We start from the raw sequence: 15,874 nt of genomic DNA, 5'->3' as shown, positions 1-15,874 counted from the left end.
AGCTGGACAACAGCTGGTAAAGTGAAGCCGAACTCAAAGGAGGACAGGCGGATGGGGAAATGTCAGGACTACCTAGAAATGGCCTCCACAAACCCCAGGTGTCAGAAGAACCTGTAAATTTCAAGAACGCCTGTATCTGCCTGAGTCCCACTGACTTCTGTCTTTAGTCCTGGGTCAGGCCATCAAAAGCCATCATGTTGTTGGTTCCCTTTGCAGACTCCAGGGAGCAGTGGCAGCCACTCCTGGACACAGGGCGTTTGTAAGCACCATGCAGATCTTGGGGAGAAAACTTTTCCGTGCACATTAGGATAGCTGGCTGTGCCACTGACCCCCAACATCTGCCGAAAGAAAGCGCACCTCCAACTTAAAATAGTTTTTCATTGTGGCATTTTTAGACATGCTTAATATGTTTTCTTTTCTTTTGTTTAAAAAAAAAATGAGCCTGATTTTAGAGGAATGTACTTTGTTTAAACACTGTCTGGAAGGAACTAATGTATCTTCCACTTTAATTTACTTTTTGGTAATTTATTGTTAGTTGAGAATTGTTGAGTAGATTCCTGCTTCATTTTTACACTTCTTCACAATGTTAAAAACCATTAAGTTCGAATGCATATGAAATTCTAGCTTTAACATTAAGCATAACACTGTTTTGGGGGTGGAGCTTTTACAGAGTGAATGAACATGCTTATTTGTCAAATTTTGACTTATCACTTCTTGAAGGGAAATGCATTATTTGTTTCTCTGTTTTTTAAGTAGAATACTGTTTGATATTTTTTTCTTCTCTTCATCCATAGGAATTTTTAAAAAAGGAATTCAGTGAAGAAAATGTTTTATTTTGGCTAGCATGTGAAGATTTTAAGAAAACACAAGATAAAAAGCAGGTACTTCTTTCACTCTGTAACCATGTTGTTGCTAACTTTTTTTCGTTGTTTATAAAGTTACAGTTGCCCTTTCCGATAAATTTTGAAATTGCCAACAGAAATCCGAACCATATTGGATTTGGGGGAGGATTTAAGATTCAGAATAACCTACCTTGTGTTGATCAAATATTAACAGTTTTTTAAAGAGTGTGTTAATCTATTTTCAAATGGATTTAAAATTTTTAAAATATTTTCAAATATTTAAAGTAAAAATAACGATTTAAGTCACTGAGAGTCTGTCATCGAGTATGATTTTTTTTCATGCATAATTTATGTGAATGCTCCTTCCAGGGCTTGACATGTTGGCGTTTTGTATGGACATCGTAAAGCAGATGCATGGTGATAAAAGCACAAGGCACATCAGATGGATTGTCAATTATTCAATCTATCTTTACAAAACATCTTGTAGTTGGCAGGCATCCCACACAGAAAGTTTTTGACTGTTCTCCTGGGTGAATATGTGCTCTTTGCAGGAGGTAGTCTTTAATTCCAGTGTCAGCCGGATTTTCTGCCACTGAAGGTTGGGTGTCAGGGGAGGTGGAGGAGATTCTGGGCAAGGAGGCTTGTGGATTGAGTGTGTTTACAAGGCTTGTGCCTTTCTAAGAGGCTCATGGCTAAATGCCTGCATGCATGCATTCATGCTAAGTGGCTTTAGTTGTGTCTGACTCTTTGCAACCCTATGGACCTATGGCCCACCAGGCTCCTCTGTCTACGGGATTTTCCAGGCAAGAATACTGGAGTGGGATGCCATTTTCTCCTCCAGGGGATCTTCTGGTAATAATGTGCATGACGGAGGTTTTTGGTGTGAGGCTGTAGGGAGTGGTGGGGATTGGGGCATTAGGGGGTGGCCTGTCCTGCCTGTAGTGGCTGGTTGTTTAGCTGACCTTGGCAGCAAATGCCTTGGGATCTGTGGCTGTCTGAGCTTTCCCTGCCTCGGGTTCTACCCGCTTAGGTCTTCACTTGCCCCAGAACCCTGAGGGACCTTGCTTCTTTGGGCATCTTCTCCCATCTTCAGTCCAATCGCTGCTTGTTTTTCCAGAGAAGCTGGACGTTTGGTTTCTTATGTGAAACCATCCAATCTTATAAATGATGGAACTAATTTTTTAAAAATGTAAAACCTTTCCTGCCAAACAAAACATAACCATGGGCAGATGTGGCTTGTGGGCTGCCAGTTTTTAAGCCTCTGGCTCCAAAAAGCTGGAATCCATGAAGCCAGAAGCCATTATGTGTTTGCAGAAAATATCTGTCATTGGTTTATTCAAAGGCTTTTCTGCCTCAGACACTCTTTCCCCAAGAGGGAGTGGTATGGCCTTTGTTCTACGCCTTCTCTTCTGCAGGGGCAAGGATAGTTGGATTCCGAGATTCCTGGAGCTGGAATTCCCAGGTCAGCCCAGAAAGCCATCCTGGGCATGATTCTTGACATTGGTTCCTTCTTGCTTCTCCCCTTTGGATGACTTTGCCTGAGCCCTTTGGGCTTCCCTGGTTGCTCAGATGGTAAAGAATCTGCCTGCAAAGCAGGAAACCTGGGTTGCATCCCTGGGTCAGGAAGATCTCCTGGAGAACGGAATGGCAACCCATTCCAGTATTGTTGCCTGGAGAATTCCATGGATGGAGGAGCCTGGTGAGCTACAGTCCTGGGGTGGCAAAGAGTCAGACACAACTGAACGACTGACACTTGGGTGTTGTCTCACCCATTGCTCTCCTTGGCCGCCAGCACCCAGCCCAGAGCCCAGGGGCCACTGTCGATAAATGCTGACCTGCAATGGATTCATCTGGCCTCACCTTAAAGCCCTAGCTCAGAGTCAAGTGGGACAGATGGACAGATGGCCATTATTCTGCCTCAGTTTGTGTGTTGGAGGTGCGAGGGGCTGACCAGTCAGCCAGCCACTCCTCTATATGCAAACTGGGCAGCAGAGGTCCCTGCACGGCTGAGCTGGGACTTGAACTTGCCTCCTGAGCTTCCCAGGTGTCCCTGCCCATGACGCTGACATGCCCTTCCATTCAGTCGAGTTTGCCAGACCCTCACGGTGCACCTGCTCAGGGCCAGGCCTTCTAGAAAGCATGGGCGACACGGCGGGACGAGACAGTTGAGCCTCTTTAGGGAACAGGCCCCGAGAGCGGAAGCTCCCTGGGGTTCGCCAAGCCTTTGCAAGCGCGACGAGCCCAGAAATGGGAAGTGCAGGTTCCGTGGGAGCACAGGCAGTCGGTGTTAGGCAGGGCTCTGGGGAAGTGACTCTTCAGCTGACACCTCAGTGGAGTTTGGGGATGGGGGTGAGGTCGAGGGTGGGTGGAGTGTTCCCGGAAGAGGGCACAGCCTGTGGGGAGGAAGGCCTGGAGAGAAGAGCTGAAGGAAGACCAGGCGGCAGGAGGCTCGTGTTTGGAGGCAGGCTGGCTTCGCTGTGCCTGTTTGCACCTTGTGCTGGGAGGGAGCTGGGGTCACGGCTGGAGAACCCGGGTGCCAAGGTAAAGGCTGGAAAGCCACAGGCTGGGAGTGCACGGGACCATCCAGCTCCTACAGCCAGAGCCTCCAGAATCCAGCAGCCCCTCTCTGCACCCCCAGCCCTGAGGTCTGGATGTTGCTTCAGGGCAGTGAACGCTGCCTTGCCCATCAGCTGCGTGCGGATGTGGACGGCTCTGGGACAGACGGAGCATCCCATCCGGGAGGCCAATGGGGTCCACACCTCCTTCCTGGTCATCACACTCAGTGTCCTGACCATTCCCCCCCCTTCCCAGACACCGGGGCTGCGGTCTAAGAGGTTAGGCTGCGGCTCGCCCACGGCCCCCTGGGCTCGGTGCAGACAGAGCCGGGAATGCAGCCTGGCTCTCTCTCTAGACTGTCTTGCCGGTCCAGCCGCAGGGAAGTAAAACCAGAACTAAGTTCTGCTTCACTAATCTTAAGATGCAGAGGAGGACATGGCCCAGGGAGAAGTCAGCCCAACTGCATTTCACAATCGGACTTGTCACGTCTGAGCCGGCAGGGAGTTTGTTGACTGTCTGTCTCTGCCGTGAACTAAGGCAGTTGCAAGATGGAGGCCGTGTCTCACCTTTGCCTCGGTTTCAATTGGACCTGTGCTGGGTGTTGTTTCTGTTCTTTCACTGTCGTGATCCAGTCAGATGGCTCCATAAGCTCTTACCAACTTACCTGGTACCTTATATTTATTTATCTCCTGTGCGGTTTGGCTTTCCCTTTATCATGAGGGCTCTCTAAGGTTGGCGAGCTTTGTCTTCTGTCCCAAGCCTAGGATGGTCCCTGGCTCACTGGGTCCTCCCTGATCTCCACTCAGGTCAGCTGACCCCTGAGGACCCACAGTGGGCAGGATCCTGGCCTCCCTGCTCACCTTGAGCTGCAGTCGCAGTTTTAGGGGTAGACTTGAGAGAGGGGCGTGCCGTCTGTTCTGCTGGGGTTTGAATTCTCAGAAACTCCAAACGGTGGACCCATGCTGGGCCTTCACTGCCCTCCCTGGTCTGTGTGTTGCCCCCTGGCGGGCGGGAAAGCAACCCTTTAGTTTGGGAGGGTCTCAGCGCTCTGTTTACGGTGGGGGATGCTGGGGCTTTAGGAAGTTGGGAGGTGATGCCTGCCCCGCTCCCGTCTCGGGGTTCCTGAGGGTTGTAACTGCCAGGTGTTCCTATTCTGCAGACAGCTTTCAGAGCCGTTCTCTCCCTTGGCAATTTCTTTATGGTTTGACATTTTTCTCTAAAGGGCCTCTTCCCCGTGAGTTAGCATGGGAGATACATCTACCTTCTAACACAGAGCAACATTCATGTCCTTTAAAACCTCTGAAAAAGCTCCAAGAAGGTGTTTGTTCTTTGGCTATCCCTCATTCATTCATTCATTGTTACTCATTCATTCATCAGCACATGTATAAAGGGCCTATTTACTATGTGACAATGATTGAAACGGATACAGCAGCTCCTACAGATTTGTAAAAACCAAACTGAGTCGGGGTGGGGAAGTGGTGGGGTGGTGCAAGATTTCTAATAATCAAAGCTTTGAGAGCAACTTGCACTGGTGCTTAAATGTAACAAACAGCACCTTGCCTTTTTATAGTGGTTTAGAGTTAACCAGAGGGAGGGGTCTATAAAAGAAAAGTGAAGTTGCTCAGCCGTGTCTGACTCTTTGCGACCCCATGGACTGTAGCCCACCAGGCTCCTCTGTCCGTGGATCTTCCTTGCTACTTGTAGGCTTTCTCTGGCCACAGCAAGTGGGGGCTACTCTCCTGAGCGTGGGTCCAGCGGTTGTGGAGCACGGACTTAGTTTCCCTGAGGCATGTGGGATCTTCCCGGACTAGAGATCCAAACTGTGTTCCCTATATTGGCAGGCAGATTCTTAACCACTGGACCACTAGAGAAGTTCCTGGACAATTTTTTTGCTTTTCTTCTTTTTATACTTTCTAGTAGCCTGTGAAATGCTTCTTGTTATAATGTGGCTCAGGCCTCTCGTCATCTCTGCAGTCCGGGTTCCCCTGGGGGCCCTTCCTGGGGCCCTCTGACCACAGCTCCCACCCAGACGTCCCCAGGTCTTTCTTTGCTGCCAGTGGCCACTCCGTTTGCCCCTCCCCTGCCATCTGGACCCAGGCCCTTGCTTGTCCTGAGTCACTTCCCCATCTTAATGGAACAAGACTAGTCATAACTTCTTGAGAAAGGGCACATGGCAGGTAGACCTTTAAAGATCTTATTGAGTGAAAATGTTAATTGTTTTGCTATTCTCCCGCTTCATGGATAATTCAACAGGGCATAAAATTGAATTCCAAGTTAAAACTCTTTCAGAACTTTGAAGCCATTGTCCCATTATCTTCCATTTTTGTTACGAATCAGTATGTTATATGTAAGCTCTTTCGTTTTCTTTGCTTTTTCTCTCCAGAATAACATAAGGCCCTCTTTTCATCACCAATATTCTAAAGCTGTACAGTTAGAGGCTTGGGAGTGGGGTGAGGTGCATTCACTGTGTGGGACATTTTCTGGAGCCTTTTCATCTGGAAATTTGTAGTTCTGGGAAATGTTCTCGTATTTTTATTATCATTATTTTTTTGAAACTTCTTTCCTTCCGTTCTCTCTGGTTTCTCTCCCAGTGATGGCCCTCCTCCCCTGGACTGAGTCTTCAGTTTCCTCGTCTTTCCCTCCGAGCTTTTCATCTTTGTACCTTTCAGTTCCTACATTTTCTTTTGGAGATTTCAACTTTATCTTTAAATCTTTCTATGGAACTTTTTCCGCTTCTGTTTCCTATAGACTGCGGCCCTCTCATCCTGGTGGTGGCAAGCCTGATAGGCTTATAAACTGAACGTATTTCCAATGAGCTGGGTTGGGAGAAATTTGCTGCGTGTCTGTGTGTGGATTTTCAGTTAACCCTTGTATTCAGTTTGGCATCTCTTCCTTTCCCTCCTGCCTTTCCTCTGTCTTCAAGAGAAGAAAACTCCAGGCTGGGGGGTGGGTGTGGTAGGTGGGTGGGGAGGGAGGAGATGACTGCAGGAGGGCTGGGGGTCAGAACCTGGGGGTCTCATGGCTTCTTCCTGCTGCCCCCTTCATCCCTCTCGCCTGGGTTCCCAGATGCCCTTGAGTTCCTGCCATTTGGGGATGCTACTTTCCCCCTCTCTCACCCCCTACAAACTTGCAGGGCCTAGGTTTCTTCCTGCTGCTGTTTGCAGTGTCATTTACTGTTCCTCCAACTGCTTTCCATTTCCTGAGCCCCTTCTCAGAAGTTATCTCAAGTCGTTCACTTGACCTTTTCCTTGCCTCAGTCTCTTTCTGAAGCTGATAGTAACACAGGTAGTGCGTGGCTCGAGCCTTGCCTTTTCTTATGTGTCCTGACCCATTGTCCGTCTCTGGCAGAGTGATGGGAACAGCAAGGGAGGGGCTGACGGAGGCCAGGTGAGCAGGACTCAGTGACAGGCAGGGTGCAGGGATGAGTGGGGTGTTAGGGGATCACCACCCCCAGGTTCCTGGAGTGGATACAGGGGGACCCACCAGGCCAGAAGGGGACCATTCCTTTCCTTGGTTTTAGGTGTGAGATGTCTGTGGGATATCTAAGCCCACAATTCTAGACACCAGTTATCTGCATGGTAAGTTGCTTGGGGCAGAGGAATGGGCTGAAATCTTTGGAGACCATGTGGTTAGGAAAGTGGTCAGCCTAGGGCCAAACTCGGGAAACCCCAGAATTTGCAGGGGTGAGGGCGACAGAGGGACGGGAGCTGGCAAAGGAGACAGATGCAGTGAGGTGTTGGAGAATCCCGAGAGGGCAATGGGGGTGAGCAGGGTAGGGGCCTGGAGAGTGGTCCAGAAGAAGGGTGTCGGATGAGCCGGTGGGAAGGCAGGAGCCAGGGACAGGGGAGCAGGTGGAAGGGAGAAAGTGGAGACAGAAAATGCACTTGTGCTTTCTTTTGAGATGTTTCAGTGAGAAGTCATTAACTACAGGGGCATGTGGAGTAAAAGCTTTTATTTCTCCCAGTGGATAAAGCTAAAGCACACTCACTAATGAGGGAGAGAAGCCGGAACGTACAGAGCAGTGCTCGTCCGCACTATGGTCTGCAAATGCCTTTGCCTTTGTTCTGGGTCGATTTCTCTTTCTGGGCCTGATGGTACTCAAGTGGGTTTGCTTCTCCTAAACGTGCACTCGCTGGGAGCTGCATTTGAGTGCTGATGTTTCTGTTGGCTGATGCGCTGCTGGGCTGGGAGGAGGGCCCTGGGCAGAGGGGCTGGGGACCACCGTGTCTGGGAGGCAAACCTGGCTACACATGGCTTCTAACGGGGGTTCTCAGCTTGATGCCGGGAGTCATCACCTGCACCCAGGGGCGATCCTTTTCCAGCACCTTCTGGGGCAGGGTTGAGAGCCGGGTGTGGCTGCTGTTCATGGCGGTGCAGATGCTCTGGCGGAGGCTGGAACGGCGGAGGAGAGTGGCCAGCCATCCTTCCACATCACACCCAGGGTCCTAGACCCGGGGGGCCCCCACCAGTGGGGAATGGTCTCACCCTGTCCCGACAGGAACTAGAATAGGGTTAACCACGCTCTGGAAAATATCCCCAAATAACTCGAGAGACCCGCTTCTTCTTTTTTGTTACGTGTCCTCAGCGTGGACACCAGGCCTTCCTGTGACCAGCTTGTGGTCAGCAGTCTCAGGGTTTCCCTTCTCAGTCACGCTTCCTACCCCGGCCAGATAAGCTCTGCCCACGAAGCTGTCACCCTGAGCCATCAGCCAGAAATGAGGGTGGCCCATGTCTGGGCACCTCGGGGACCCTTCACTCTCCGACAGATGCTGGGGTAGTAGCGGACACACGGGGGTGGGGGGGCTGAGAGGCCCGAGGCCTGTACACCTGCAGGCGTCCCCCTAAGCCTACTTCCTGCTCCCCCCACCCCCACCTCTAAGCCTCAAGCTACTCATTACACTTCTTCTTTTCAGAACTACCCAAGACAGCCTGGATCCATCTGGAAAATGTGTGTGTGTGTGTGTGTGTGTGTGTGTGTGTGAGTGAATGTTCAAGGGGGAGGGGAGGCCTAAAGCCATTTCTTCTTCTAGGGCCCTACATGGAGTTTGCTAATCTAACTGGTTAAAAGTCTGCTTTTATGAATTATCGTTGAAACAGGAAGTGGTTTTCCAAAAGCGTTCCTTTCTGACAGAATGGGGGTGGTGGGAGGGAGGCTCAGAGCTTCCTGAAATGAGTGGGTTTTGGAGGGGTGGGCGGCCCCGATGCACAGGCCCCCTGGGTCTCCTCGATGGCCTCCTGGCCTGTCCCCTGCAACAGCCACTTACCTTAAGGCTCCCGCCTGGGTGGTCTTCCCGCACTTCTCCCCAGGGTTTTCCTTCTGGGGGATGGGAGATGGGTCAGACCTCCTTCTCATAGGATCTTTGTTTGCTAGTCCCCAGAACCAAAAGAAGTGAAAGGATTGCTTTCGTCTTCTTTCAGCATGAAGTGTTGAAGCCTTCTGGTGGTTTCTATGAGTCCAAAGGGTTTTCACAGCCTGGGGTTTCCTAGGCCAAGTCCTGCAGCTTGCAGGACCCCAGTGGGCTATCTAGAGAAAGTGGAGTTTTCTATGTAGACCCTGAGAAGCCCCTGGCTTCCCGCACAAATCATAGCTCCGCAGCTCCATTTCCGAGGCTTTTATTGTCTGGCTTCCTCTGTAGGGTGGGCTACTCCTGAGGCTCTAATGTTTGGAGAAACAGCCTTGTGCGGGGTGAGCACAGGAAGTCAGAGAGCAGACAGCCTTCAGGGGGTGTCCTGCAGGACCCTCGCGTGGAAGCCTGCTGTTTGTAAGACAAAGCATTTGCCATCATTGGAAAAGACCCTGATGCCGGGAAAGATTGAAGGCAGGAGGAGAAGGGGATGACAGAGGATGAGATGGCTGGATGGCATCACCGACTCGATGGACATGAGTTTGAGCAAGCTCCGGGAGTTGGTGATAGACAGGGAAGCCTGGCGTGCTGCAGTCCATGGGGTCGCAAAGAGTCAGACACTACTTAGCGACTGAACAACACGTTCCTGCACCGGTCACCGCTGGGTTTTGGTGCCGCCTAAGTGCAGCTGTGCATACCTTTTCCAACCCCGCTGACAAGCCCTCCCAGGGCAGTGCCTATTTAGGGCTGATGCCTTCTGGCCTGACTGCACTTGGGGTTCAGGGCAGGCGACAGTATTCTATCTCTTGCTAATGCTCATCTCTAGTTCTGGGAAAACAACCCCCAGTCCCGCAGGGCTGACAGTGCATCACCGGGGGCAGGGAGGGGGCAGATAATGTATGTCACCAGTGTGAAACTGAGCAGAAACACAAGGCTTGGGAGGCAGATCATCCCATGTCTCTCTGCAGGCTTCATGGATAAGCCATATCACCCCTCCTGGCCTCTGTGTCCTCATCAGGGACATGGCAGTAACAGGAAGATGGCACTTTGCTGGACTCCTAAGGGATTAAGGAAATTGGACCATAGATGTAAAATGCCTAGCATGTGTTTGGCACTTAGTAGGGGCTTGATCACTGGCTGGGATATGTGTTCATGGTTTAACTTGATTTTTTTGGTATTGTGGTAAAATAAAAGGGGCTTCCCTGGTGGCTCAGTGGTAAAGAATCTGCCTGCCAATGGCTGTAAAGAATGCGAGGCTTCTTGGGTGGTTCTCCCCATTTTCCCCTCCTCGAGCCAACCACTTCTCTCTGTCTCTGTGGAGTTGCCTATTCTAAATATTTCATATGAATAGAATCATGTAACATGTAGCCTTTCATGTCTCGTTTCCTTCACTGAGCATAATGCTTTCAGGGCTCATCAATGTTGCAGAATGTCAGTCCTTCATTCCTTTTTACGGCTGAATAATGTTCTCATGGGGCGTCCCTGGTGGCTCAGAGGTAAAGAATCTGCCTGCCAATACAGGAGAGGCAAATTCAATCTCTGAGTTGGGGAGATCCCCTGGAGAAGGAAACGGCAACCCACTCCAGTATTCTTGCCAGGATAATCCCGTGGACAGAGGAGCCTGGCAGGATACAGTCCATAGGGCTGCAAAGAGTTGGACATGACTGAATGACCAAGCACACCCATGATAAAATAGACATACATTTTACCATGCTAACCATTTTTAGGGCTCTCATGTTTTCCATTTTAACCATTTTAAAGTTCAGTGGCATTGAATACATTCACGGTATTACACGGCTGTCACCACTGTCTAGTTCCAGAAATTGTTTATCACTGCAAACAAAGCCCTTACTCGTTAAGCAGTCACTCCCTGTTTCCCCTCCCCCGAGCCAGCCACTTATCTCTCTGTCTCTATGGAGTTGCCTGTTCTAAATGTTTCATATGAGTAGAATCATGCAACATGTAGCCTTTCGTGTCTGACTTCTTCACTGAGCATAATGCTTTCAGGGCTCATCGACGCTGCAGAATGTGTCAGCCCGTCATTCCTTTTCATGGTGCCTGCCAATGCAGGAGGTGCAGATTCAGTCCTTGGGTTGGGAAGATGCCCTGGAGAAGGAAATGGCAACCCACTCCAGAACTCTTGCCTGGGAAGTCCCTTGGACAGAGGAGCCTGACCGGCTGCAGTCCATGGGGTCACAAAGAACTGGGCACGACTGAGTGACTGAAGAACAGCAAGAAAGTTTTCTCATGAGGCCTGAGTTTGGAGAATTCACAGCATGGTCGTGAATGCTACTGAATGTCCCGCGCTCTGGGCTGGGATTCTTCCTGTCCTCATTTCAGAATGAATAGTGTAGATTTTGAGGCGGGCGATGTGGCCACGGATGCATTGAAGGGGAGGGGACGGGGCAGGGTGACCATGAGCCTCCCACCCCCCTGACCCCCTCATTCAGCTTAGGTCTGGAGCCACAGCTAGAGCCCCCGCGGCTCTTCCAGCAGTGGTTCCTTCTGGGCTCTGGCTGGCAAGGGCTGTGCTCGCAGATAATAGATAGGCTCTCCATATCTCCCCACAGATGCAGGAAAAGGCAAAGGAGATCTACGTGACCTTTCTGTCCAGCAAGGCCTCGTCCCAAGTCAACGTCGAGGGCCAGTCCCGCCTCAATGAGAAGATCCTGGAGGAACCGCATCCACTGATGTTCCAGAAGCTTCAGGACCAGGTAACCTGACTTCCCCAGCTGCACCTTGATGGCAAAACTGACATTTCTGCCCCCCTCTCAGTTAAAACTAAATACTGAACACCCTAGAAGCAGTCCCATCCATCTGGGTGGCCTGAGGCACATGGAGGGGGCGTGGTTGGTGAAAGAGACAGGCTGGCCTGCCAGGCCCAGGATTTGACCCGTCAGAACCGCCCTCAGGCCTCTTTACTCTTGGTCTACTCACACTTTGACCGAGCAGGGTTGTCAGTCTTCTCTACCAGATTAGAAGGGAGGCTGGAGCTGTTTGAGGCACCCACACTGAGGTAGCAACGTGTGATAACTGCTAAAGGTGGGAGCAGCCAGATAAGCAAGCACAAGACCCGGAGTGGCAGGGAACCTGCTGCTGCTGCTGCTAAGTCGCGTCAGTCGTGTCCAACTCTGTGCGACCCCATAGATGGCAGCCCACCAGGCTCCGCCGTCCTTGGGATTCTCCAGGCGAGAACACTGGAGTGGGTTGCCATTTCCTTCTCCAATGCATGAAAGTGAAAAGTGAAAGTGAAAGTGAAGTTGCTCAGTCGTGTCCAACTCTTCGCAACCCCATGGATTGCAGCCTACCAGCCTCCTCCGTCCATGGGATTTTCCAGGCAAGAGTACTGGAGTGGGGTGCCATTGCCTTCTCCAGGGAACCTGAGGCTTTTGTAAAAATATCCAAACTTCACCACCTACTTCAGTTGGCCCGTGGTCCACTTTGTCAGCGTAGTCCACTTAATGCAGGGAAAGTTAGGTTTAAAAAATGGACTTCTAAGGGATCAACTTTAGTTTTCTGGCGAATTGTCATATGAGGAATGCCACCAATAAAATAGGCAACAGGCTGAAACTGTACTGCAGAGGTTTTTTTCGGATACGTGTTTGCAGATGTGACTATTCACAGCAGGTTCTGTTCTTGTGAAACGTTATATACACACCCGTGTATCGTGGAACACTGACAGATTGCTAACTTCTGCTGGCTCTATTCTTATTGGGGAAGCAAAGGCCTTCTTTGGCCCACAGGTGGAGACTAGCTCGTAGCTTAATTTAGCAATCCTCCAACATGAGCAAGCCCAGAGCCACCTGGAGGGTTTGTTAAAAGAGAACCTGGACTAGCAGACTTGATGGTTTCCAGGTGAGTTGAGACCTTGCTCTCCTAGCAAACCCCTAGGTGATGTTGACACTGCAGGTTCTGAGACTACACTTTGGAAGCCACTGGTCTACAGCATCAGTTGGCCTTTTTTTTTGATCAGCTGGATTGTGCACAGAGCCCAAAGCGTGTCCCAGCATCCAGAAAGCTTCATCTGCTCAACATCAGATAGAAAACAAATAGGTAGAAATTACAAATATGAGAATTAACTTGAGAACGTTTTCCAGTGGGTACAGTGGCAAATGCAAATTCCATATGAATTCAACCTCAAATTTGGGAGGAACTCTACAGTTAGCATGGGAGACTTGTTGAGGGCCTCCTGGAGGTGGTGATGTCGAGCGGATGGGAGGGATGCTGTGGACATGGGCTTGTGGAGGGAAAGGAAGGCAAGGTTAAAGGCAGTGCTTGTGGCTGGAGCCACATGGAGGTCTCCGCTTCACCCCAACCTCAGAATCATTTACAAGCTTCCTAGGGTACTGTGAAGGGAGGCCAGGGTGAGACCCTGCACGGACACCCCTGTGTTCTAGGTGTTCTCCGTAAAAACAATGTCCATGCTTCAGGGGCGCCCTTCTGTGCCCCCTTGGCACGTATCATCTCATTTAATCTCCAGTGAGGAGTTGTGCTCCCATTTTGATGATGAGAAAAGCAAGGTTCGGGACACTACATGGTTTGTTAGCACAGAGTCCCACAGGTCTAGGACATGCTGGAGGCTGATGCACCTGCCTTCACAGACTGTACTCTGGGGGCTTCCCTGGCAGTGCAGTGGTTAAGACTCTGCGCTTGCACTGCACAGGGCTCAGGTTGGATCCCTGGTCGGGAAAGTTCCACACGGCATGAGGTGTGGCCAAAGGGAAAAAAATAAGACTGTACTCTGGACTCACACAGCCCCTCACAGCTCCTCAAAGCTCCAGGAGCTGGAGCAGAGGGGTTACATGTGAATACGGCCCTTTTCCGGGACTGCAGAAGCCCAGGCAGCAGCAAGGAATGTGGGCTGCTCTCACCTCGGTCTCCCAAAGACCCTGCTCTCCTGTGAGAGTTAGGCCTGCAACACATCTCAAAAAGGAGCTGGACTGCTGTGACCAGGGCACCCCCACTGGATTCAGACCTCGGGAGGTTTAGCTGGTGCAGAAAAGAGGAAGTACAAGGGACTGAGGATAATGTTTTTAAGTGACAAAAATATTTTAATTTAATTTTAAATTAATTTTAAATTAATTTAATTTTAAATTTAATTTTTGGCCTCACCATGCAGCATGTGAGATCTTAGTTCCCTACCCAGGGATTGAACCCATGCTCACCTCCAGTGGAAGCCTGGAGTCTTAGCCCTTGGACCACCAGGCAAGCCCCAGAAACATTTAAAAAATAATTTTTGTTAAAAAAATCTTTCATCTGCCTAGCTAGAAAAATTATATGTACTCAACAAAAGAAACTTGGGAAACTAAAATATAAAAATGAAAAAATTCATAATTTTATACTTGAAGCAAATCACTAACATCTGATGTCTAGACTTTCCATCATTTTTTTCCTGTAAATATGCCTGTGTACACACATCGAACAAATGTGGCACAATGCAGTTCACACTACTTCCTGTAAAGAAAGTACTTTTATATCCTGTTGTTGAAAGTCATTTACTTGAGGAGGAGAGAGAGGTGCTAACTGTCTTCCTTGGGCATAACTGGATGGAAGCAAGGTACTTGGAGGGGCTTCCTCAGAGGCTCAACGGTAAGGAATCCAGAGCTGCAGGGGACAAGGGTTCAATCCCTGGTTTGGGAAGATCCCCTGGAGGAGAAAATGGCGAACCACTCCAGTATCGTTGCCTGGGAAATCCCATGGACAGAGGAGCTTGGTGGGCTGCAGCCCAAAGTGTCACAAAGAGTAGGACATGACTGAGCAACCGAGCACAGCACGGGTACTTGGAATCTGGGTTGATTCCATAGTGAGTCCCTGTGAAGGCCTCTGGGTTCTGTTTCGCTTCAGAAAACTCTGTCTCTCAGGGGCCTTGCTGGTAACCATCAAAATGCATGCTCAGCACGGTTTGTGGTTCTTTGCTCTCCAAAGGCCCCCACGAGAGCCCTGTGTTCCTAAGGAGAGTGAAGCAGAGGAGAGCATGTTTGGAACCACAAGACTTCAGATAACTTAAAAACCCTTCTCAGCAGCTCTGACTTCATTCAGCCAGGCTCTTCTGTCCATGGAATTCTCCAGGCAAGAGAGTACTGGAGTGGGTTGCCATTTCCTTCTCCAGGGGATCTTCCCGATCCAGGGATCGAACCCAGGTCTCCTGCATTGCAGGCAGATTCTTTACCAACTGAGCTACTAGGGAAGCCTTGACTTCATTCAGCACCACTTGGCTTTATGGCTGAGCTTCCTGAGCAGGCTGCTTTCAGCACTAGCTCACCAGGAAAGCTTTAGGGAGCCTTAACCCCTCCCCATGCTGGACATTGCTCCAAGCCCTGGAGGCTGCTATTAGGGCAGCATGGACTTTGGGGCACAGCTGAAGCCTAGAAGGATGGGAAAATCTTCCTCGAGCATCAGATGAGATGACTTGACATCCATGAATCTCATTTAAAGGAGAGCTTCTTGGATCTTTGCTGAGGTCCTATTGATTCTTGGTTTACACACAATTCTAACACATTTTGGTTTTTTCAGTTCACAGCCTATTTGAAGTGCTGGTAGAGGCTGTGGAGTGAGGAGCTACAAGAAGCAATGGCTAACAGCCAAGGAGCAGGCAGAAAATGATACTAAAAACACGAAACCATAGCTCAGTGATTGGGAACCACCAAGCACGGGGGACCACAGTCCCACACACCACAGTGGGGGCATCCCAGTACTGCAGGATGGTGATGCAGCGGGTGATCCTAATGACCCTAAGATGTCAAGCAAAACTTACATTGTGGTCAGCATAGTCACTGTAGAGTGTGTTAGATGTTTTAATAAGAATTGCATATTTATTAAAATGATATCTTAAGAGAAGTTTGGAGGCTTAAAACTTTGTTATCTAGAAAATTTGTCGTTGGAGAGCTTCTTCTCTGATTTAATTTTGCTGTGCTGATGGGGCCCAGTTGTGCTGCTGAGCACGCGCTAGTAAGGCCAGGGGAGGCAAGAGTAGTACTGGGAGCATCCTTGGGAACTTCAGCCTATAGTCAAAGGCTGTTGTTGGATAAAGTTAAGTTTCAGGAAGCTGGAATGGGGAGGAGATGATCTTACAAAGAGTTGATTTCTTCAATGAATCGCAGTTCACTGCAGTGACTTTTTAAATCTTCAAAA

At 49.8% G+C, this 15,874-nt stretch overlaps 1 protein-coding gene across 4 annotated transcripts in view; it reads left to right on the top strand.

Annotated features, from left to right (window-relative positions):
• The window catches only part of RGS10 (regulator of G protein signaling 10), a 39,249-nt gene that overhangs the window by 12,459 nt on the left and 10,916 nt on the right, over positions 1–15,874 (top strand). For 3 of the 4 annotated variants that reach the window (XM_027960273.2, XM_060404756.1, XM_060404755.1), the window contains 2 exons: positions 795–881; positions 11,314–11,457. In XM_027960273.2, the coding sequence (XP_027816074.1) occupies positions 795–881; positions 11,314–11,457 (231 nt within the window). Of the gene's footprint in view, positions 1–794; positions 882–3,170; positions 3,384–11,313; positions 11,458–15,874 lie in introns of those variants that run through there. The other variant, XM_012103012.3, reaches the window with a different exon arrangement.

The sequence above is a fragment of the Ovis aries genome, chromosome 22, assembly GCF_016772045.2.
Source record: "Ovis aries strain OAR_USU_Benz2616 breed Rambouillet chromosome 22, ARS-UI_Ramb_v3.0, whole genome shotgun sequence".
NCBI lineage: Eukaryota > Metazoa > Chordata > Mammalia > Artiodactyla > Bovidae > Ovis > Ovis aries.
This window is presented reverse-complemented; position numbering and strand designations above follow the sequence as displayed.